Source organism: Balaenoptera musculus, chromosome X (assembly GCF_009873245.2).
Source record: "Balaenoptera musculus isolate JJ_BM4_2016_0621 chromosome X, mBalMus1.pri.v3, whole genome shotgun sequence".
Lineage (NCBI taxonomy): Eukaryota > Metazoa > Chordata > Mammalia > Artiodactyla > Balaenopteridae > Balaenoptera > Balaenoptera musculus.
In genome coordinates, this window is record NC_045806.1 from 54,767,128 (window position 1) to 54,790,619 (window position 23,492).

Sequence of the window (23,492 nt, forward strand, 5' to 3'; positions counted from 1 at the left end):
CCTAGCTTTTGTTGAGATGGTTGATTAAATCCATGGTTCACACCCGCATTAATCTCCTTATCAAATGGTACGTCTACCATACCTTTAGCGTTTTCTTCCAAATACACTTTCTCATTTTTTGTAATATGGATGAATCTTTAAGTTCTGGTTCCTTTTTGCTTAAAAATTTCACCTTCTCTTCATTTCTCTCCTCTGACATTTTAGTATAAGCAGTCAGGGTAAACCAAGTCACTCCTTTAACACTTGCTTAGAAACCGCGTCAGCCAAATATCCAATTTCATTGCTTGCAAGTTTCACCTTCCAAAAAACACCAGAACACAAACAATGCAGCCTAATTATTTGCCTCTCTATAACAAGGATCACCTTTCTCCATTGTCCCATAACATGTTCCTCATCTCTGTCTGAGACCTCCTCAAAATGGGCTCTACCATCTACATTTCTACCAATATTCTGTCCATGATTACTTAGGTATTCTCCAAGAAGACTGAAGCTTTCTCTACCACTCTTTCTTCTTTCAGAGCTCTCGCCAGAATCACCTTTAAAATTCCACTCACAGCAATCTAGGCTTTCTCTGTCATGCACCTCAAAATTATTTCAGCCTCTGCCCATTACCCAGTTCCAAAGCCACTTCCACATTTTTAGGTATTTGTTATAGCAGCACCCCGGACTTCTCAGTACCAATTCGTGTTTAACTGAGTTCAGGACGCTATAGCAAAATACCATAGACTGTGTGGCTTATAAACAACAGAAATTAATTTTGCACAGTTCTGGAGGCTAGAAGTCTGAGATCAAGGTCAGGTTCTCCTGAGAGCTCTCTTCCAGGTTTCAGACTGCCAACTTCTCATTGTATCCTCACATGATGGAAAGAGGGTGAGAGAGCTTTCTGGAGTCTCTTTTATAAGGGTACTAATCCCATCCATGAGGGCTCCACTTTCATGACCTAATTACCTCCCAAAGGCCCCACCTCCTAATACCGTCATTTTGGAGGTTAGAATTTCAACATATGAATTTGTGGAAGACACAAAAACATTCAGTCCATTGCAAGGTACAAAGTAACCAAACCTTATATTAACAATAATGATTAAATAGCTAACATTTATTTAGGCACTGTGCACACGTGGCATTGATCACCTCATCCCCATATTACAGATGAGAAATGTAACACTCAGAGAGGTGAAGTCACTTGCCAAGGTTACACAGCTAATAAGTTGCAAAGCTAGTGTTCAAACTTGGACTATCTGACTCTCACAATATTAACTTTTAAATAAGCCATGCCCTTAGACCAAGATAGATTTGCAGAAGTAGAATGAAGTGGAGTGAATAAAGAAATAATCCAAATGCAAATGTCTGCCTCACTAGTTACACTGCCACATTTATCTAAAACATTAGTCATCAACCTCATAAAAATACTCATTGCAGTATTATTTATAATCATGAAAAATCGGAAATAAGCTAAGTTTCTAACAACAGTTGAAGAGTATATAAAGCATAGCTCCTATAATAATGAAACTCAAATGCATCCATTACTCATTCATTCAACAAACATGTATTGAGCACCTACTATATGCTAGGTACTCCTCTACATGCTAGGGAAATAGTAATGAACAAAACAATGTCCTTTCCCCATCCAATGAAGCTTATGAAAATTTTTAAATGACATGAAAAAATACTTGATGAAATGTTAGGTTAAAATTAGATAAAATTATGTATTTAGTATGAACTAAATTACACATACACAAAACAGATACATGTACAAAAGAGAGTTAAAAGACAATATGCTAATATATCCAATACATTGCTTCTGTGCTGAAATATCTTATTATTACAGGTATCTTTATACTTTTATATATTATTCATTCTTACTGCAAAGAGCATTTAATATAATAATAATATATTTTAGTTCTTGGGCTCATAAATATAATTGCTTTGATGACATTAATTAGATCGTTCACACTACTTCTGTGCTCTCATCTAGCAAATGCTTTACACTAACTCTTTAATGTGGTGCTCCAAGGACAATGGTGCTTCAAGGACAAAGGACAACCCTGCCTGAAAAAGTTTCAGCGTTACACCCCCTACCCGACTCTTAATCTCCCTCCCCACCATGTCACGATGGTTACAAAATTCCTGAGCCCACCTGGGCGACGCCCACCTGGGCAACGGGACCTGTCCCAAATAAGGAAAGGCATATGCCCTGCCCCACTCCCACCCTATAGAAGGAAGGTATATGTGCCTCGACCAATAAGTAAATGAAATTTTCACCTCGGACCATTCCTTTGTTTTCTGGCTATAAAAACTGATCAATAGCACATGTTCCGGCTCAACTCTCCCAGACTACTAGGAAGTCGGCCTGCCGTTCTGGCAGCGACCTTTCCCTCTAATAAATTCTACCTTCTTTACATTCTGCCTTGTGTCTGGAAATTCTTTTCCAACCCGCGTTCAGACCACGACAATTAACTCAGTGGTTACCAAACTTTTTTTTTCAGTGGCCAGAGGGCAAATATTTGAGGCTTTGAAAGTCATGCAGTCTCTGCCACTACTACTCAATGCTGCCGTTGTACTACAAAATCACCCACAGACAATATTTAACTGTGTTGCAGTTAAGTCTGTGTTCCAACAAAACTTTATTTACAAAAAAATGTGGCAGAGAAGATTGGCCCAAGGGCCATAATTAACTTCATAACAAACACAAAGTTCTTACTTCCACTGTTCAATCTCCTAATTGTAACATCTGTGAGAGATAAATATTAACCACATTTTACAGAGGACAAGACTAAGGCTCAGAGAGAGGAAATATCTTGTCCAACATCATGCAGCTCACAAAGCGAGTTATTAAATCCAGCTCCCAAGAGAGATGCCAAATCTCCTGTTGCCTTAAAAGCTGTACATATATAAATGCTAATTTTAAACTTTTTCGGGGAATTTGTTCCTTAGAAGAACCTTACTCTGAATTATTTTGCAAAAAACAACAAAACAAAATCACTCTTTATCCTTCACAAAAACATCTATTTTCGTGTGTTAGATTCTTTAAAGAAAAATTCCCCTGCAGACTGAGTCAAAGACCTCAATGGAGGTTTAAGGGATATCTTTTGATTGCTTTTGTGTGAGGAGGAAATGGGACTACGAGGGAATGTTTCTTTATGTTTCTTAAGCAGCCTCCCAGGAGCTTGGCACAACAGGGGACAACAGGGAATAAAGATGCCCAAGTTTTCTATACCCACAGACCAAGGAGGCTGCTTTTTTTCAGACCTGCTATGAGAGGCACATGGCCATATGTAGCTGAAGACTTACCAATGTTAATCTCGTCATCAGTCAGAGTGTCTCCAATGAAATCAAACTGAAAGGACTGCAACGTTTGGGAAAATTTCTGAACAGCAGAGGAGTAATCTGTAAAGGAAGGGAAACAGGAGAAATGGTCAATACTGCTGCCTTTTGTCTGATTTCCTCATCTCTGTTAGAGCAGACAGGAGAAAAACAAAGGGAAGTGCTCCTAGCAGGTAGCAAATTGCATTACAAGACCGTTAAACCAAAGACCAGACCTTCAGTAGAAAATTTGAGCAACTAAAACCACATATTAAAGATGAAGTAGGGCAACTTAGTGAAGTCCTTCGTTTAAGTCATGGTACATGTTTTATCTTCAATCCCTGTCCTATATGACCTGTTCTACCCAAAGCCTGTAAGACCTAAAGCTACTTAGTTGTACTCCTAATAGAGTCTCCTTAAGCTTTATTGAGTGCCTATTATGGACAATGGACTAGATGCTTTCTTACCTCTACCAAACAAACATCCACAATCATTGTACAAAGAAAAAAATAGCTCCAGGTTCCAGAGCTATCTGGAAGAGCTGGAACTAGAAGTCCAGTGGTGTGTCTGCATCTCTAGGGCATTTCCCATGACAACATAGGTAACAGCTGGACATTTTACACATTAACCAGATGGCAGCCTGGGTTAAGATACTGTCTGGCAGAGGGACAAATTTAACTTGCTCACAGAGTATTCACTAAGGGACCTAAAATAAGGAGATAATTGATGAAAAATTGAGGGTGGTATGGCCAGACAGATGTTTTTATTTTTGGTCAATGATTTTGAATTTTATTACACAGAAGTTTAATGATAATATAAAATTAAATCACAATTAGTTACCCTTTTGACAAATTATCCTTATTGAAATTTTTAAAATATGACTTTCACCAGTATATCCAGCCAAACCTCCAATCTTGCTATGCCAAGAGTGGTTCTCAGGCCAGCAGTATCGTCATCACCTGGGAGCTTGATAGAAATACACATTCCCAGGTCACACCCCAGACCTACAAAATCAGAAACTGCATTTTTATATAATCCCTAGGGGATTCACATGCTCTTTAGAGTTTGAGGAGCACTGCTCTCACCAATTAAAGTAACACATTAAGACCATATTCTAGGAAACATCAAGCTTCTTGGTAATTTTTGGTCCCCTTTTCCTATTTCTTCTTTCACTCCTTAGTTTCATCATCCTCCACCTTCATATCTATCAGATATACAAGCTACTTAAAGTTTTTGCTCTCACCCTAACAGAAAGGGAGACAATGCAAACAACAGTCCTTTCAATGAAAAGTTATCATGGCTAGGCTATCATGGTTAAACACAGTAAAACATGCTTAGGCATTTGTCTGGAGCACATAAACATGCCAAGAATTTTATTACCTTCTTGCCTATGTCCCATTATCAGAAGTACTTATTTTTAGTATGTAGATCCTTGACCCTCTGAACACATCATTGGCAATAATAACAACAATAACAATAATAATAATACTTTACAGACATTGGAGACTGCAGACCAGGTTACCATTCCTTTTCAAATTTCCACATTTTAGAATCACATTTTCCACTTCAAATTAGGCCACATAAATGTGAGAGGAGCATGCACACCCTGCCTTCCACATTTCATCAGCAAAGAGGACACAAAACTGGCTCCATATCTGGAAAACTTTTCTCTGGCCTCTTTGGCCAGCAGCAAAAAAAAAAAAAAAACAAGGCCAGAGTTTCCCATGTGCACTGTTTTACTCAGGGAAATTAAATATAATATTCATTGTACTGTCCTTTCACAAATACCAGGATTTCGTAAATTGAGCTGAGCAAGGTACAGTTATAAATCACTCCTCATTTAGAATTATATGAACATTTTAGAAACCACAAATATTATGATTTTCAACATTTGTAGTATTTTGTAAGTAAAGGCATGGAGTGAGAAAGGAGTTATATTCATTCCCTTTCTCATTATTTGCACCAACACTCTTCTCCAGATTTCTTGGACTTCAAAACACTACCTTACATCTGCACAGAGCTTGAAAATGTTTATGAAGGACTTTGCACAAACACTTTTCATTTACTCTTCCCAAGTATCTAAAGGTAGGTATTACTATCCTCACCTTATAAACAAATCCAAAAAATGAGACCATGAAGCAAATCACATGCACAAAAATACAAACACAAATTAACAGCTCTTCATGGAAAGAAGGTCTCATTTATTTGGCCTCTGCACTGAGGGACATGCCAGGAAAGACTCATATATTTTAGATAAATGTGTTGGGTGACTTCTTGACTACAAAGAATCAACAGATAACCTAGAAATGCTTATCATGGATGGGACATTTATTTCCTTATCATCCTAAAATTCGCTGCACCACTCCAAACCATGTAAATTCATCCGTATATCCTCCCTGATACTGCCCCACCCCCGCCCACAAAGCCACTCTCTCGTAATTTTTCAAGCTATCTTTGTCAGTTCTCCCTCAATCCCTTTCTTATTTATTCGTGTGTCTTCTATGATGTTTTTCCCTCATCTTTTCCTAACTTATTTTAGAATGTAGTTGGATAGTGCCTTTTAGGCAATTGAAGCTTCCGGGGAATGAGGCAGAATATAAACGGGATCGATTAGTTAACTAATTCATATTATATAGATCCCAATTTGGTTTCTATCACTATAGTTTTCTACAGAATCATACGGAATATCCTCTTTTATTTCCAACTTATTTAAGTCTGCAGGATGTCTTGGAAATTCATGAATCAGTAATTCATTCTTTTTGTTGCTAAGTAGTATCCTATTGTGTAAATATACCATAATTCATTCATTCACCTATTCAAGGACTTTTCTGATGTTCCTAGCTTTTCACTATTATGAATAAAAACTGCTATAAACACTCATGTAAAATTCTTTCTGAGACATATGTTTTCACTTCTCCCAAGGAGTGCACCCTAGGAGCTCAATGAATGCGTTTTATGGTTAGTTGGTAAATGTATATTAAACTATGTAAGAAAAGGTTAAACTGTCTTCCAAAGCCATTGTACCATTTTGTATTCTTATCAACAATGTATGAGAATTTCAGTTGATCCACATACTTTCCAGCATCTGGTTATTTACTTCTTAATTTTAATTTTAGCCATTCTAATGGGTGTGTAGTGGTATTTCACTATAGTTTTAATTTGCATTTTCCTGATGACTAATGGTGCTGAGTATCTTATCATGTACTTATTGGACATTTGTAATAACTTTTCTTATAAAGGGTCTGTTCAAATTTTTGCTTGTTCTATGGTTGAGTTGTTTATTTTCTTATTATTGAGCTATAAAATTTCTTTATATATTCTGGATACAAGTTTTTTCTCTCATATATATATATATCAAGTACTATCTAAATTAAAGCTTAACAATCTAAGGGCTGTATATTCAAGACAAAAGAGTGAATCTCTATAAAAACAGTGAATTTTGTGATATATTACATTATCCTAATCAAATCACCTTCTCACCAGCTCTGCAATCTCTTCAATAACGCTAAAAACCAACAGCCTCACAACTACAGTATCTATGAAAACCAACAGTTTAGCAGCCACTGGAGAGGGCAGAGCGGGTTGGAGGTTCACAAGGCCCCACTCTCAGAGAATGATTACTATTTGTCCAGTCTGACAGGTACAGAAAGCTCCGTTCTTAGAGTTTGTCTTTGCTTCTCTTAACGCAAAGTTCATTCTGTGTAAAGTATGCTGCCTTTGGAGCATTTACAAAAACAATCGTCTGAAATTGTTTAAGATTGTGGTGACCTGAGGTGATGTACAAATTGGACTTATAGAGTGGCTGAACAAAACACCTGCTAAGAAAAAAAAGAATGACAAATTAGAGAATGACATACCCATAGGGGTCTTTGCAAAGCTGAACACTATTCCAAGAAATCTAGAAAGACACATACATGCAAAGAAATGTATGCACACTCTGGGTTGTGTGTTTGCCCACAGAAGACTTGAAAAGGCCTTAATCTTTCTCTTCTGCCTGAATTTGAGGCCCTGCCCAAGCAGGGAGAGAACAGTAAGGCAGCGTTGTAAATTTACTGCCCAAATGTTGAAGGCATGCCTTAAAACACACACAAAGCCTTTCAGCAAAAGCTGGGAGACTTACTGGTTAAAATTATTTAATAAAATCACTGCCCAATCATTAGCAGAACACTAAGCTAACCTATCAAAGATTTCAGTGGCTTCACACAACAAAAAGTAGACTTTAATACAGATTTAGTCCAAGAGGTCAAAAAGCAAAGAACAGTAACAGTCACTTATAACAAACCCTGGGAGGGAGACAGGATCTAATTTTCAGAGTTGTCACATTATATTATTTTAAATGTACCCTTTCCAACAAGAAATTATGAGACACACAGAGAATACTGCCACATACTCAAGAAAAAAAGGGTTATCAATAGAAACCATTCAGGAGGAAGCCCAGACATAGGACTTTCAAAAAAAAAAGATTTTGAATTAGCTATTTTAAATATGTTCAAATAATTAAAGTAAACCACGACTAATAACTAAAGGAGAGAATGAGAATGATGTGTCACCAAATAAACAACAACAATAGAGGGTTGGAGATATTTTTAAAAGAAAAAATTCAAAGTTCTGTAGTTAAAAAGTACAAGGAATCAATAGCAAAGACCAATAAAACTAAAAGCTGGTTCTTTGAGAAGATAAACAAAATTGATAAACCATTAGCTGCACTCATCAGGGAAAAAAGGGAGAAGACTCAAATCAACAGAATTAGAAATGAAAAAGGAGAAGTAACAACTGACACTGCAGAAATACAAAGGATCATGAGAGATTACTACAAGCAACTATGTGCCAATAAAATGGACAACCTGGAAGAAATGGACAAATTCTTAGAAGAGCAAAACTTTCCACGACTGAATCAGGAAGAAATAGAAAATACAAACACACCAATCACAAGCACTGAAATTGCAACTGTGATTAAAAATCTTCCAAGAAACAAAAGCGCAGGACCAGATGGCTTCACAGACAAATTCTATTAAATATTTAAAGAAGATTTAGTACCCATCCTTCTCAAACTCTTCCAAAATACAGGAGATGGAGGACCACTCCCAAACTCATTCTATGAAGCCACCATCACCCCAATACCAAAACCAGACAAAGACGTCATGAAAAAAGAAAATTACAGAACAATATCACTGATAAACACAGATGCAAAAATCCTCAACAAAATACTGACAAACAGAATCAAACAGCACATTAAAAGGATCATATACCATGAGCAAGAGGGGATTCCCCCAAGAATGCAAGGATTCTTCAATATACGCAAATCAATCAATGTGAAATACCATATTAACAAAACTGAAGGATAAAAACCACATGACAATCTCAATAGATGCAGAAAAAGTTTTCAACAAAATTCAATACCCATTTGTGAAAAAAACTCTCCAGAAACTGGGCACAGAGGGAACCAAACTCAACATAATAAAGGCCATATATGACAAACCCACAGCCAACGCCATTCTCAATGGTGAAAAACTGAAACCATTTCCTCTAAGATCAGGAACAAGACAAGGGTGCACACTCTCGCCAATATTATTCAACATAGTTTTGGAAGTCTTAGCCACAGCAATCAGAGAAGAAAAAGAAATAAACGAATCAAAATTGGAAAAGAAGAAGTAAAACTGTCACTGTTTGCAGATGACATGATACTATATATAGAAAATCCTAAAGGTGCCACCAGAAAACTACTAGAGCTAATCAATGAATTTGGAAAAGTAGCAGTATACAAAATTAATGCACATTGTTAGTATATATGCATTCCTATATACTAACAAAGAAAAATCAGAAAGATAAATTAAAGAAACACTCCCATTTACCACTGCAAAAAAAAGAATAAATTACCTAGGAATAAACCTACCTAAGGAGGCAAAAACATGTATGCAGAAAACTATAAGACACTGATGAAAGAAATAAAACACGATACAAACAAATGGAGAGATATACCATGTTCTTGGATTGGAAGAATCAATATTGTGAAAATGACTATACTACCCAAAGCAATCTACAGATTCAATGCAATCTCTGTCAAATTACCAATGCCATTTTTCACAGAACTAGAACAAAATATTTTACAATTCATATGGAAACACAAAAGATCCTGAATAGCCAAAGCAATCTTGAAAAAGAAAAACAGAGCTGGAGGAATTAGGCTCCCAGTCTTCAGACTATACTACAAAGCTACAGTAATCAAGATAGTATGGTACTGCCACAAAAACAGAAATATAGGTCAACGGAAGAGGAGAGAAAGCCAGAGATAAACCCACACACATATGGTCACCTTATCTTTGACAATGGAGGCAAGAATATACAATGAAGAAAAAACAGTCTCTTCAATAAATGGTGCTGGGAAAACTGGACATCTTCATGTAAAAGAATGAAATTAGAACACTTGCTAACACCATACACAAAAATAAACTCAAAATGGATTAAAGACCTAAATGTAAGGCCAGACACTATCAAACTCTTAGAGGAAAACATAGGCAGAACACTCTATGACATAAATCACAGCAAGACCCTTTTTGATCCACCTCCTAGAGTAATGGAGGTAAAAACAAAAATAAACAAATGGGGCCTAATGAAACTTAAAATTTTTGCACAGCAAAGAAAACCATAAACAAGACGAAAAGACAACCCTCAGAATGGGAGAAAATATTTGAAAATGAAGCAACTGACAAAGGATTAATCTCCAAAATATACAAGCAGCTCATGCAGCTCAGTATCAAAAAGCAAACAACCCAATCCAGAAATGGGTGGAAGAACTAAAGAGACATTTCTCCAAAGAAGACATACAGATTGCCAACAAACACATGAACAGATGCTCAACATCACTAATCATTAAAGAAATGCAAATCAAAACCACAATGAGGTATCACCTCACACCAGTCAGAATGGCCATCATCAAAAAATCTACAAACAATAAATGCTGGAGAGGGTATGCAGAAAAGGGAACCCTCTTGCACTGTTGGTGGGAATGTAAATTGATACAGCCACTATGGAAAACAGTATGGAGGTTCCTTAAAAAACTAAAAATAGAACTACCATACGACCCAGCAATCCCACTACTGGGCATATATCCTGAGAATACCATAATTAAAAAAGAGTCACGTACCACAATGTTCATTGCAGCACTATTTACAATAGCAAGTACATGGAAGCAACCTAAATGTCCATCGACAGATGAATGGATAAAGAAGATGTGGTACATATATACAATGGAATATTACTCAGCCATAGAAAGGAAAGTAATTGAGTTATTTGTAATGAGGTGGATGGACCTAGACTCTGTCATACAGAGTGAAGTAAGTCAGAAAGAAAAAACAAATACCGTATGCTAACGCACATATATGGAATCTAAAAAAACGGTACTGATGAACCTAGTGGTGGGGCAGGAATAAAGATGCAGATGTAGAGAGCGGAGTTCAGGACACGCAGGGGAAGGGGAAGCTGGGACAAAGTGAGAGAGTAGCACTGATATATATACACTACCAAACGTAAAGTGGATGGCTAGTGGGAAGCTGCTGCTTAGCACAGGGAGATCAGCTCGATGCTTTCTGACAACCTCCGGTGGTGGGATAGGGAGGGTGGGAGGGAGACGCAAGAGGGAGGGCATATGGGAATATATGTATACATATAGCTGATTCACTTTGTTGTACAGCAGAAGCTAACACAACATTTTTGTAAAGCAATTATACTCCCAGAAAGATATTTTTAAAAAGTACAATAACTGAAATAAAAATTTTACTACAATGGCTTAAGATTAAATTTGAGCAGGCACAAGAGTCAGTGAACTTGAAGACAGGTCAATTGAGATAATCCAGTCTACGAAACAGAAAGAAAAGAGAATGAAGAAACATCAACAGAGCCTCAGAGACCTGTGGGACACCAACAAGAGTGATGCTACACACATAGTGGGAATCCCAGAAGAGGAGAGAAAGAAAGGGAAAGAAATAACATTTGCCACATTTGATGAAAAACATTAATCTGCACTCCCAACAAGCTCAACACACTTTAAGGAAGACAAACTGAAAAACACACACACCTAGAAACATCACAAACTACTGAAAGAAAAAGAAAGAGAAGCTTAAAAAAAGCAAGAAAAATTGACTCAGTATGTACAAGAGAGAGCCTCAATAAGATTAACAGCTGACTTTTCATCAGAAAGCACGAAGGCCCAAAAACAGTGAAGTGACATACTCAAAGTTCTGGGGGAATAAAAAGTATCAAAAATACTCTATATCTGTCAAAATTAACCTTCAAAAATGAAGAGAAAATTAAGGTATTCCCATATAAACAGAAACTGAAAGAATCTGTTGTTAGCAAAAGTGCATTATGATAAATACTAAAGGGAGTCTTCCAAGTGAAAATCGAAGGACACTAAACAGTAACTTGATGCACATGAGGAAGTGAATGGCACCAGCAAAAGAAATATATGCAAATATAGAAGATAGAGTAAATGTATTTTGTTTGTTACTCTTTTCTCTTTATGTATGAGTAAAGAGAAAACTGTGCATAGCAATAGTTATAAAACTATGTTGATGAAATTATAATGTATAAAGTGTAATTTGTATGAAAATACTAGCACAAAAGAAAGGGGAGGTAACATAGCTATATTGGAGAAAAGTTTTTATATATTACAGAATTGGTACTAATCTGTCCTACATTATTAAGGTTAGATATCAATTGTATTTCCCAGGACAACCAATAAGTAAACAGCTGAAAATATATAGTAAAATAAACAACAAACTAACTAAAATCGTGTACTAGAAAAAATTTTTTTACACAAAAGAAGACAATAGTGGAAGAATAGAAGAATAAGTGAGATACAAGGCACACCAAAAATAAATAGCAAAATGGTAGATGTAAATCCCACCTTGTCAATATTAAATTAAACATGAATGTACTAAAAATTCCAATCAAAGCCAGGGGGTGGTAAAATAGATGTATAAATTAAAACAAAAAATACAATGATCCAAAATCTATGGGATGTAGCAAAAAACAGGTCTAAGAGGGAAGTTTATAGCAATACCAGCTTACCTCAGGAAACAAGAAAAATCTCAAATAAACAACCTAAGCTTACACCTAAAGGAATCAGAAAAATAGAACAAATCACAAAGTTAGTAGAAGGAAAAAAAATCAGAGCAGAAATAAATGAAATAGAGACTGCACCCATATTTTAATTGGGATGAAACTCAAGTAGCCAAATTTCATTATGACTCAAAACCTGATGGATGCAATTCTACTTCTTAAGCATATTAAACAGTGGAATGCCCAAGGGATTGCCAGGCTTGATGGTTTTTGCTGCTTTCAGTTAAAAAAAAAAGTTCTTCCCTTAACATAATCATCCCTTTACACTCAACAATTTATTAGCTTAAATGAATCCTCATATTAACACCTGTAGGGCTGTGTGTTTTTCCAAGGCAGAATGAGGTAGTGGAAAGATCACTAAGACTGCAGTTCTAAGTCTTGGCTCTGGAACTAATCAGCTTTGTGGGTATGGGCAAGTTACTTCGCCTCTCTGGGCCTTGATTTAAAAGAATCCTTACTACTTACTAGCTACTATGATTGCCTTCAGTTTATATGTAAAATTATAATATCATCTACCTCAAAGGGTTATTGGGGAGATTAAGATGTCATACTTTAAAAACTAGAGATCACCTTATAAATGCCAACTATTTTTATTTTAAAATTGGGCTATTGTTACTATTAATAAGACTGCTATAAACATCTAATGAAAATGTCCTATAAAAATTAAAATAGAATTAGACAAACAGTGGCTCTTGCATTTTAAAGACTTGTTGAGAGTATGATAAAATATACAGATTTTCTTCCCAGAAAAATGTATATATATACACATCTGTAAAATCTCAAGTTCCAAGAAGCCGTGATGTCCAACTTAAGAACTCTCCAACAAGAAAATCTTTAAGGTCTCTCCTAGCTCTCTCAGCCTTAAGTGTATGACTTTGACCCTTTTAAAGTACCCACTCAATAAGTCAGATTGATTCAACCAATAAACCCTCCTCCTAATCCAAACACATAGAAATGTTAAGTAAAATGCAACAAGTGAGTGAGTGGTTGTGTGTGTGTGTGTGCGTGTGCCTTTTAAAATATCCAACAGACCTAGAAAGCAAGCAAAACTCTCGGGACTTCCCTGGTGGTCCAGTGGTTAAGAATCCACCTTCCAATGCAGAGGACGTGCATTCGATCCCTGGTCAGGGAACTAAGATCCCACATGCCATGGGGCAACTAAGCCCACATGCCGCAACTACAGAGCCCACGTGCTCTAGAGCCTGCGCACCACAACTAGGGAGCCCATGCACCACAACTAGAGAGAAGTCCACACAAAGCAATGAAAGATCCCATGTGCTGCAACTAAGACCCAACGCAGCCAAAAATAAATAAATAAATAAATAAATTTTTTGGGGGGGACTCTCAACTACCAGAAATGAAGAGGAGAAGAGGAAATTCAAAACCAGAGGAGAGAGCAGTAGCTGAGACCAAGTAGCCAGTGGAAGGGTATGAGAACTAGATACAGTTGATTCTCATCATTTGCAGATTCTGTATCTGTGAATTTGCCTACTCACTGACATATATTTTCCCAGCAGAGGTCATGAAAATCAACATTGCTTTCTTGTTTCAACTCTCATACTTTAAACAAGTGTCCTTTTTGTGGTCTGTTTATTGTCATGATTTTCATATTTTTTGTGCTTTTTGTTGGTGATTGAGCTGTTTAATATTGCCCCTAAGCATACTGCTTAAGTGCTGTCTCATGTTTGTAAAAATAAGAAGGTTGTGTTGTGCCTTACAGAGGAATTTCATACATTAGATAAGCTTAGATCAGGCATGCATTATAGTACTATTGGTCATGAGTTCAATGTCTTTAAAAGGAACACAAAAAACAAGGTTATGTATTGATCAGTTGATGAATATGTTGTGACAAGAAGCTTAAAGAAACCTCTGTATTCCCTCAAGGAGCAATGGTTCAGTATTCACAAATTCAGTGTTTCTAATGACTTTAAAAGTATAATTACCATGAATAAAATGAAGTGACTGCATGTAGGAGTAGGGATTTTATCAACAAGCAGGGGGAACATTCTGGTGGAGTTGGGAGCTAGAATGAGGTTCCTGCATGAAACCCACTGACATAGGATGCTGCAGGGAATATAGCAGACAGTCAGTCTCACACTGAGCTAAAATCAACAGTGACCCAGAACCACAAGCTTTTGTTGATTAAAGTTCAAAATTGTACTGCACACATAGGTTAAAAGCAATTAACTTCAAAACTGATCCTGAACCAGCACCAGCAAGCTCAAGAGGAAGTAAAAGAAAAACTGCCCCCTAAGGATGCCTCCACAAACCAGGGTACATGAGGAAATCTCAAAGAAACAACTCCCACCCAGGAGAACTTAATAGTCAGAAATTACAAATAATACTAGGAAAGTAACATGAGAGCCAAAATAAATGAGTGGATTCCTTTCTTTGAGAATGAGAATTACAGTGCAATCCAAAAGGTATTTTAATAGGTATATTTACAATATTCAGAGATGAAGTAAAAAATCCAATCATCTAAGAAGGGACAATAAACAGACATACATTTTCTCATCAGCAATAACCAATGTTAATAAAATGAAGTATTAATTTTAACATGCTGAGATAAAATAACAATCAACCTACTGGTACTGAATTGGAAAACAGATCTGAGGATATCACCCCCAGAACAGCACAGAGAAATAAGCAATGAGAAAACATAAAAGAAAATAAAAGAGACAGAAGGACAAGAGGCCCTAATAGGAATAACAAAAGAAGGGAGTAAAAGACATAGGGGTAGAGGTCAGTAAAATGGCAACCTAGGAAGCTCCAAGCTCTTAGTTCCCCACAGGAACATCAAAACAAACAAACAAACAAAAAATAACCAGAGGCTTCCCTGGTGGCGCAGTGGTTAAGAATCCGCCTACCAATGCAGGGGACACGGGTTTGAGCCCTGGTCCGGGAAGATCCCACATGCCGCAGAGCAACTAAGTCCGTGCACCACAACTACTGAGCCTGCGCTCTAGAGCCCGTGAGCCACAATTACTGAGCCTGTGTACCACAACTACTGAAGCCCGCCTGCCTAGAGCCCATGCTTCGTAACAAGTGAAGCCACCGCAATGACAGAGAAGCCTGCACACCACAACGAAGAGTAGCCCCCGCTCGCCGCAACTAGAGAAAGCCCGTGCACAGCAACAAAGACCCAACGCAGCCAAAAATAAATAAATTAAAAAAATTAAAAACAAAAAAAAATAACCAGAATCTGTCTAAACCAACTTTGAAGGAGCTCTGGAAAACAAAGGTTTACTGCATCCAAGCAAAGGCCGAATCAAGAAAAATTATCTTAACTGGAAGTCCTACCCACTGCAATCAAAGAAGAAAAAAAAATAAAAGGTATCCAAATTGGAAGGGAAGAGCTACAATTCTCACTATTTGAGGAGGACATGATACTTTATATAGAGAACCCTAAAGTGCCCACTCCAAAAAAATTAGAACTAATAAATAAATTCAGGAAGGTTACAGGATACAAGATTAATATACAGAAAACTGTTATTTCTATATACTAATAATGCAGTATCAGAAAGGGAGAGTCAAGAAAATATCACTTAAAATTTTATCAAAAAGAATAAAATACCTAGGAATAAACTTAACCAAGGAGGTGAAAGACAAATTCTCTGAAAACTATAAAACATTGATGAAGGAAATTGAAGATGATACAAAGAAATGGAAAGATATTCTGTACCTTTGGATTGGATGAATATTGTTAAAATGGCCATATTACCCAAAGCAATCTACAGATTCAATGCAATCTTTATCAAAATACTCATGACATTTTTCACAGAACTACAACAAATAATCCTAAAATTCATAGGGAACCATAAAAGACCCCAAGTGACACAGCAATCTTGAGAAAAAAAAAAACAAAGCTGGATATATAAACCTCCAAGAGTTCAGACTATATTGAAAAGCTATAGTAATCAAAACAGCATGTTGCTAGCACAAACACAAACACATAGATCAATGGAACAGAAAAGAGAGCCCAGAAATAAACCCACACACGTATGATCAAGTAATCTACAACAAAGGAGGCAAGAATATACAATGGAGAAAAGACAGTCTCTTCAAAAAGTGGTGCTGGGAAAACTGGCCAGCCACATGTAAAACAATGAGAAGTGTAATAATGGAAACCATAAAACTCCTAGAAGAGAACATAGGCAGAACACTCTTTGACATAAATCACAACAATATTTTCTTGGATCTGTCTCCTAAGGCAAAAGAAACAAAAGCAATAATAAACAAATGGGACCTAATTAAACTTCAAAGCTTTTGCACAGAAAAGGAAACCTTTGGCAAAACGAAAATACAACCTACTGAATGGGAGAAAATATTTACTTTGTGACCACCTAGAGGGGTAGGATAGGGAGGGTGGGAGGGAGATGCAAGAGGGAGGGGATATGGGGATATATGTATACATATAGCTGATCCACTTTGTTATACAGCAGAAACTAACACAACATTGTAAAGCAATTATACTCCAATAAAGATGTTAAAAAAAAAAGATACAGGATTGGCCAATAATTCTGAGATGGAAAAATGCTTAAATTGGTCTTAAACATTTTTTTTTAATTGGAAAAGTTATTTAGAAACTATCATTTGGGTGAAGGTGGTCAAAAAGGACAGACTTTCAGTTACAAGATAATTAAGTTCGGAAGATGCAATGTACAACATAATATGGTTAACAATACCATACTGTATATTCAAAAGTTGCTAAGAGAGTAGATGCTAAAATTTCTCATCACAAGAAAAAAAAATTTTAAATACGTGAGGTGATGGATGCTAACAAAGCTTATTGTGGTAATCACTTTGTAATATATACATATACCAAATCATTATGATGTACATCTTAAATTTATATGTGTTATCTCACTTGTATCTCAATAAAACTGGGGAAAAAAGGAATGCATATTATAAATTTTTAAAACTTCATATTTTCCTGCTGCCTCAACATCCCCACAAACCGTGAGCCCCCTGACCATGCAACAAGGTGGCGCAGTGTTATAAAGCTGGTCCCCACCACAAGTTTCCCTTTTTGCCCTCCCCTGATTGTGACTTAGCAACGTTCAGTCACATCAATGAAATCCCATCATGCCTTTTGTTGGTGTACTGTACCTTAAACCTAATAAAGTCATTTGCCACTTTTCTCTTAGTTTTTCTTCTCTTCTCCTCTCCTCCCTTCTCTCTCTCAGCTCCCCATCTGCTTGGTTGAGCCCATTCACTTGAAGCTACTCTCACATGGCCCCTTCATGGAGGGCAGTGCCTCCCTATTCCAGGTCCTGTGAGGATAATAAATCTCTTTCACTTTCATACAACTCTCCTTGGTGTTATTCCACGTTTGCACCTGACTGATGTAAGGGAAAAAAACACTTTTAGTAACATAATTATTCCTGACAACACACAATGAACTTCTGATACATGCTACAAAATAGATAAACCTTGAAAATGTAATGTTAAGTGAAATAAACCAAAGGACAAATATTGTATGATTCTACTTATATGAGGTATCTAGAATAGGCAAATTCATAAAGACAGAATATAGAATATAGGCTACCAGTCATTGAAGGTAGAAGGCAATGAGGAGTTACTGTTTAATGGGTAAAGAGTTTCAACAGGTATGATGAAAACGTTCTGTAAATGAATAGTGGTAAAGATTGCACCGCATTATGAATGTACTTGTACGCTAAAAATTATCAAAATGGTAAATTTTATTTTACATATTTTATCACAATAAAAAAGAGAATAGGGCAAGAAAATATTCAAGGATGTTATGTTAACTGTAAACAAAATTAACTCTAATAATTATAAATAGTATCTAATGGGGGGAGTAAATGGTAAAGTGAAACTAAAATACCAGTCATCAGTGAAATAGAAGATGGGAAACGGTAGCTCAATTTAAGGTGTTCTAAGGTCCTTGTCTAGTCATAAAATATTTAAGTGTATCCATTAAAAGGAAACAAGTGGAATTGGTGGGAAAAAATAAGATACAATAAGATTGAAGGCAGGAGTCAGAGAAAAGGAAATAAAAAGTATGGTCAATAGGATAAAAATAAAATAAAATGGTAAAAGTAAATCTAACTATATAAAAAGGGCAATAAATGTAAACTCACGTAATGAAACAGAGATAGAAATATTTTTTTGTTACAGTCTGGCTATATCCTGTTTATTAGAAGTACAACTAAACATAAATACTAAAAATGGTTGAAAATAGTATAATGGAAAATAAATATACCAGGAAAATACCAACCAAAAGAAAGCTTAAATAGCAATATAGAATCAGACAAAAATAAAGCAAGTAAATACATTAAAAAGGCTAAAAATAGATTTTACTCAGTAAAAGGAATAATGAACCAAGAATATATGTCTAAAATCTATATATACCTAATAAAATGTCCTCATGTATATATATATACATATAGATATTTGACAGAATTAAAAGAATTGACAAATTCATGATCATAATGTGAGAATTTAACTGTGCTGATAGATCAAAAAGAAAAATTATTTGTATGAATATTTAAAGATTTGAACACGAAGACAAGCAAAATCTAAATAATAAATACATATATTGTTTTGGTGTGATATATATACATATCTGTGCCCAACATTCTATTTTTTTAATGTATTTGTAACATTAACAAAAACTGACCACATAAGAGACCACAGAAAAGTCTCAACAGGATCCCAAAACTACCAGGCAAATTTGGGACCACAAAGTAACAAATTCAGAAAGCAATAATAAAGATAGCAAAAAGATACAATATAAGAAAGATAAACTTCTAAATAATTTATACATTAAAGAAGAAATCATTTTAAAAACTGCAAAATACAGGGACTTCCCTGGTGGTCCAGTGGTAAAGAATCCACCTTACAATGCAGGGGACATGGGTTCAATCCCTGGTCAGGGAACTAAGATCCCACATGCCATGGGGCAACTAAGCCGACACACCACAACAACTGAGCTCACGTGCCTCAGCTAGAGCCTGCATGCCACACACTACAGAGCCCATGCACTCTGGAACCTGCACCATAACTACAGAGCCCACGTGCCCTAGAGCCTTCATGCCACAATTAGAGAAGAGAAAACCCACACTCCACAACTGGAGAGAAGCCCATGCACCGCAACGAAGAGCCCACATGCGGCAACCAAAGATCCCACATGCCTCAACAAAGATCCCACATGCTGCAACTAAGACCTGATGCAGCCAAAAATAAATAAAATAAATAAATACATAATAAATAAATCTTTAAAAAATAAAATAAAAAAATGAAAATTGCAAAATACAATGAATGACAAAAACACTACATACCAAAAGTTGCAGTATGCAGCTGAACTGATTTTTATGAGAGATTTATACCTTAAATGGATGTATTAGAAATAAGTGAAAAGACTGGCATCCCATTTTAAATACTAGGAAAAGAAACTAGTCTTCAAAAGAATGCAAAAGAAATGGAATAATACATATAGAAGCAGAAAATAATGAAAAAGAAAAGAGATATGAAGGACCAACAAAATTACAAACTAGTTTTTGAAAAGACTAAAAATACAAACATCTAGCAAGAATGATCAAGAAAATACAAATAAGCAAGATTAGAAATGAAAGGGGGATATAACTACAGATGTAGGCGAGCTTTTAAAAGCATAAGATAATTATATAAAAAGTTATGCAAATACTTTCAAAAATAGTAAAATGGGCAATCACTTAAAAATTGTTTACAGAATTATTTACATCAGGACAAACAATCGCAGTAAAAATGTAAAGTAACTAGGAATAAGTCAGACAAAAGTGGGGTAAATACATTTACAAATTCTAAAATAATTTTCAAAAAAAGCTTCACTTTAATAAACATTGAGGTAAATCATTTTCACAGACAGGAAAATTCAACATCATCATTATGTAAACTAACAACAACAACAAAAACAACAAAAGCCAGGAAATCTGAATAGGACAAATAAACACTAAAATAGTTAAATATTCAGTATAAACTACAGTCACCCCACTGGCACCTTTACCATTTTCCTGTAACAAAGACAGAAAATTCAGGCAGTTTTACAGGTGAATGTTAACAAGACTTCAAGAATCAAATAATCTAAATGTTTTACAAGTTGTTTCAGAGAACTAAAAAAATAAAAGAGGAAAGGATTTCTGTCTCTAGAATGACAAAGTAGACATACTTTTCCCTATTCCTCCTGCTAAGTAAAGTTAAAAACCATGGATATTATATGTGAAAAAAACATAAGACTCTGAAAAGTAGAGAAAAAAGTAATAGTACTAGGTTTAAAGTACTGAAAGAGAAAAGCTAGCAACCTACTAGTAGTAAATTAGAAAACAGATCTGAGGAAATTACCCAGAGTACAACACAGAGAGAAAAACAGCTGGAAAATACATATTAAAAGAGAGAGAGAGAGAAAAAGATAGAACAAGAAACCCTGATAGAAACTCTATTAGAAAACTGAGACTGTTATACAGAGTGAAGAAAGTCAGAAAGAGAAAAACAAATATCGTATATTAACGCATATATGTGGAACCTAGAAAAATGGTACAGATGAACCAGTTTGCAGGGCAGAAATAGAGACACAGATGTAGAGAACAAACGTATGGACACCAAGGGGGGAAAGTGGCAGGAGGGGTGGGGGTGGTGTGATAAATTGGGAGATTGGAATTGACATATATACACTAATATGTATAAAATGGAAAACCAATAAGAACCTGCTGTATAAAAAAATTAATTAAATAAAATTAAAAAAAAAAACTCTATCAACTACAACAAAGGACCCTGGGTTGAGTTCTCTGGGTTACATTTTGGCTTCATATATCCCAGCCTAGGTGCTGAAGAAGCCAGCAATCTGGAAATGCCAAAGGATTCAAGCAAAATACAGGCCATGAAAAACCTGCTCTCTCTAGACCAAGGACCAGAAAAGAAGCAGCCTAGCAAGACAGAAAACCTTTAGACAATAACCAGTCTATACCAGGAAACACCACAGGAAAAAAATCATGCCCCCCTCCCCACAGCACCAAAGGCTGAATTGAGAGCCTGTAACATAGTACCCCAACCCCAATCACATCATCATGGCAATGTCAGAGAAGGCCAAGTGGGACTCTCATCCCTGCAGGGATGTAACAAGCCACCTACTCCACATGGTATCATTGTAGACTAAAGATGTGCCCGGACATCCACTCTCACCCAGCAGTACTGTACCTATCACCCTCCCCATTAGGGTAGTGTGAGAGGAGACCTAATGGAGAGCCAAGACTGGACTTCCACACTCACCCAGTAATAACAAGGCCATCCCGTCCCCATAATGTAAATGGAGGCCCATGGGAAGCAGTACTGAGCCACTCCTGCCCATCCCAGAAAAGACAGTACTAGTGGAGGCCTAGTGGGAACCTGAATATCTATCCCCCCACCCCAGCAGAAAGGAGTATAGTATCTCTGGGCCACAAAAGATGAAGAGTAGGAAAACTGGACTTCTGCCCCCATCTGGCAGTAATGAGGTAGTGTGTGTCACCCAGAAGAGTGGTGTCATGATGGTGTGCTAAAACACAAGATTTAAATAAGATTCAAATTCTCATAATACCCAAAATGTCCAGAATTCAATTGAAAATAACTTGTAATATCAGAAACAGAGAAGATTTCAAGCTGTATGAGAAAAGACAATCAATAGACACAGAGATGATACAGATGCTAGGATTATCTGACAATGACTGTAAACCATCAATCATAAAAATAAACAATCACAAACATGTTTGAAACAAATTAAAAAAAAATAGAAAGTCTCAGCAAAGAAATAAAGTGCCAATAAAGAAATAGAAGATATTTTAAAAATAATTAAGTGGAAAAATACAATAACTAAGATTTTTAAAACTCAGTGGATAGGCTCAACAGCAAAATAGAGAGGACAAAGGAAGAATCAGTGAACTTGAAAATAGAGCAATAAAATTTACTCAATTTGAAAAATTGGGAAGGGTGGGTACTTAGAGACCTGTGAAACTAAAACAAAAGACCACACATTCATGACATCATAGTCCTAAAAATAGAGGAGAAAGAGGAGAGCAATGAAACAGTACTCAAAGAAATAATAGCTGAAATTTTTAAAAATCTGGCAACAAAAACCTACAGATTCAAGAAGTGAACCTCAAACCAGATAAACCCCCCAAAATACATGCCAAGACATATCATAACCAAACCACTGAAAATAAAAGACTAAGAAAAAATCTCAAAAGCAGGAAGAGAGAAATGACGCCTTACCTATAAGGGAAAAAACTCTAATGATAGCAGATTTCTCATTCAGAAATTGAAGGCAAAAAGAAAGTGGCACAACATTTTGCAAGCACAAAAGAAAAGAACTGTAAACCCAGAAGTCTATATCCATTGCAAAATCAAGACATTTGCAGATGAAATAAAACTAAGAGATTTTGTCACCAGACCTATACTAAAAGAATGGGTAGAGGAAGTTCTTTAAACAGAAAGGAAATGCAAAACGAAGAAATCTTTGAACATGAAGAAGGAAAGAATAGTGGTAATGGCAAAAATATGGTTAAATACAGTAAATTTACCTCTCCTCTTAAGTTTTCTAAATTATTTTTGACAGTTGAAGCAAAAATTATAACACTGTCTATTATAGATCTCAATGTATATTTAGTACATATTATCATATTGTAAATGGGGATAGGGAAAGGGACCTAAAAGTGGGAAGGTTTCTACACTTCACTAGAAATGGTAAAATGTGGACACCTATAGACTGTGAGAAAGTATGAGTGTATATATACAAATATGTTATATATACATAATAATATACAAACATATGTATATATGGAAATATATATTTACAAATATAATTCCAAGAGCAACCACTAAGAAATCTATACAGAGATACACTCAAGCAGAGTCTCAAAGAGATATCTGTATACCCATGCTCATATTAGTATTATTCATAATAGCCAAAAGGTAGAAGCAACCAAAGTGTCCATCAACAGATTAATGGATAAAGAAAATATAGAACATATATGTACAATGGAATAGTGGTCAGCCTTAAATAGGAAGGAAATTCTGACATGCTACAACATGGAAGA

The 23,492-nt window shown here is 35.9% G+C and overlaps 1 protein-coding gene across 1 annotated transcript in view; it reads right to left on the reverse strand.

Moving 5' to 3' along the window:
- Positions 1-2,780: 2,780 nt before the first annotated feature.
- LOC118888293 (oligophrenin-1-like) overlaps positions 2,781-23,492 on the reverse strand; it is a 182,211-nt gene continuing 161,499 nt past the window's right edge. The window contains exons 3-4 of the mRNA XM_036839279.1: positions 3,292-3,387; positions 2,781-2,881 (exon numbers count right to left, since the gene is read on the reverse strand). Coding sequence (XP_036695174.1) covers positions 2,781-2,881; positions 3,292-3,387 — 197 coding nt within the window. The remainder of the gene's footprint in view (positions 2,882-3,291; positions 3,388-23,492) is intronic.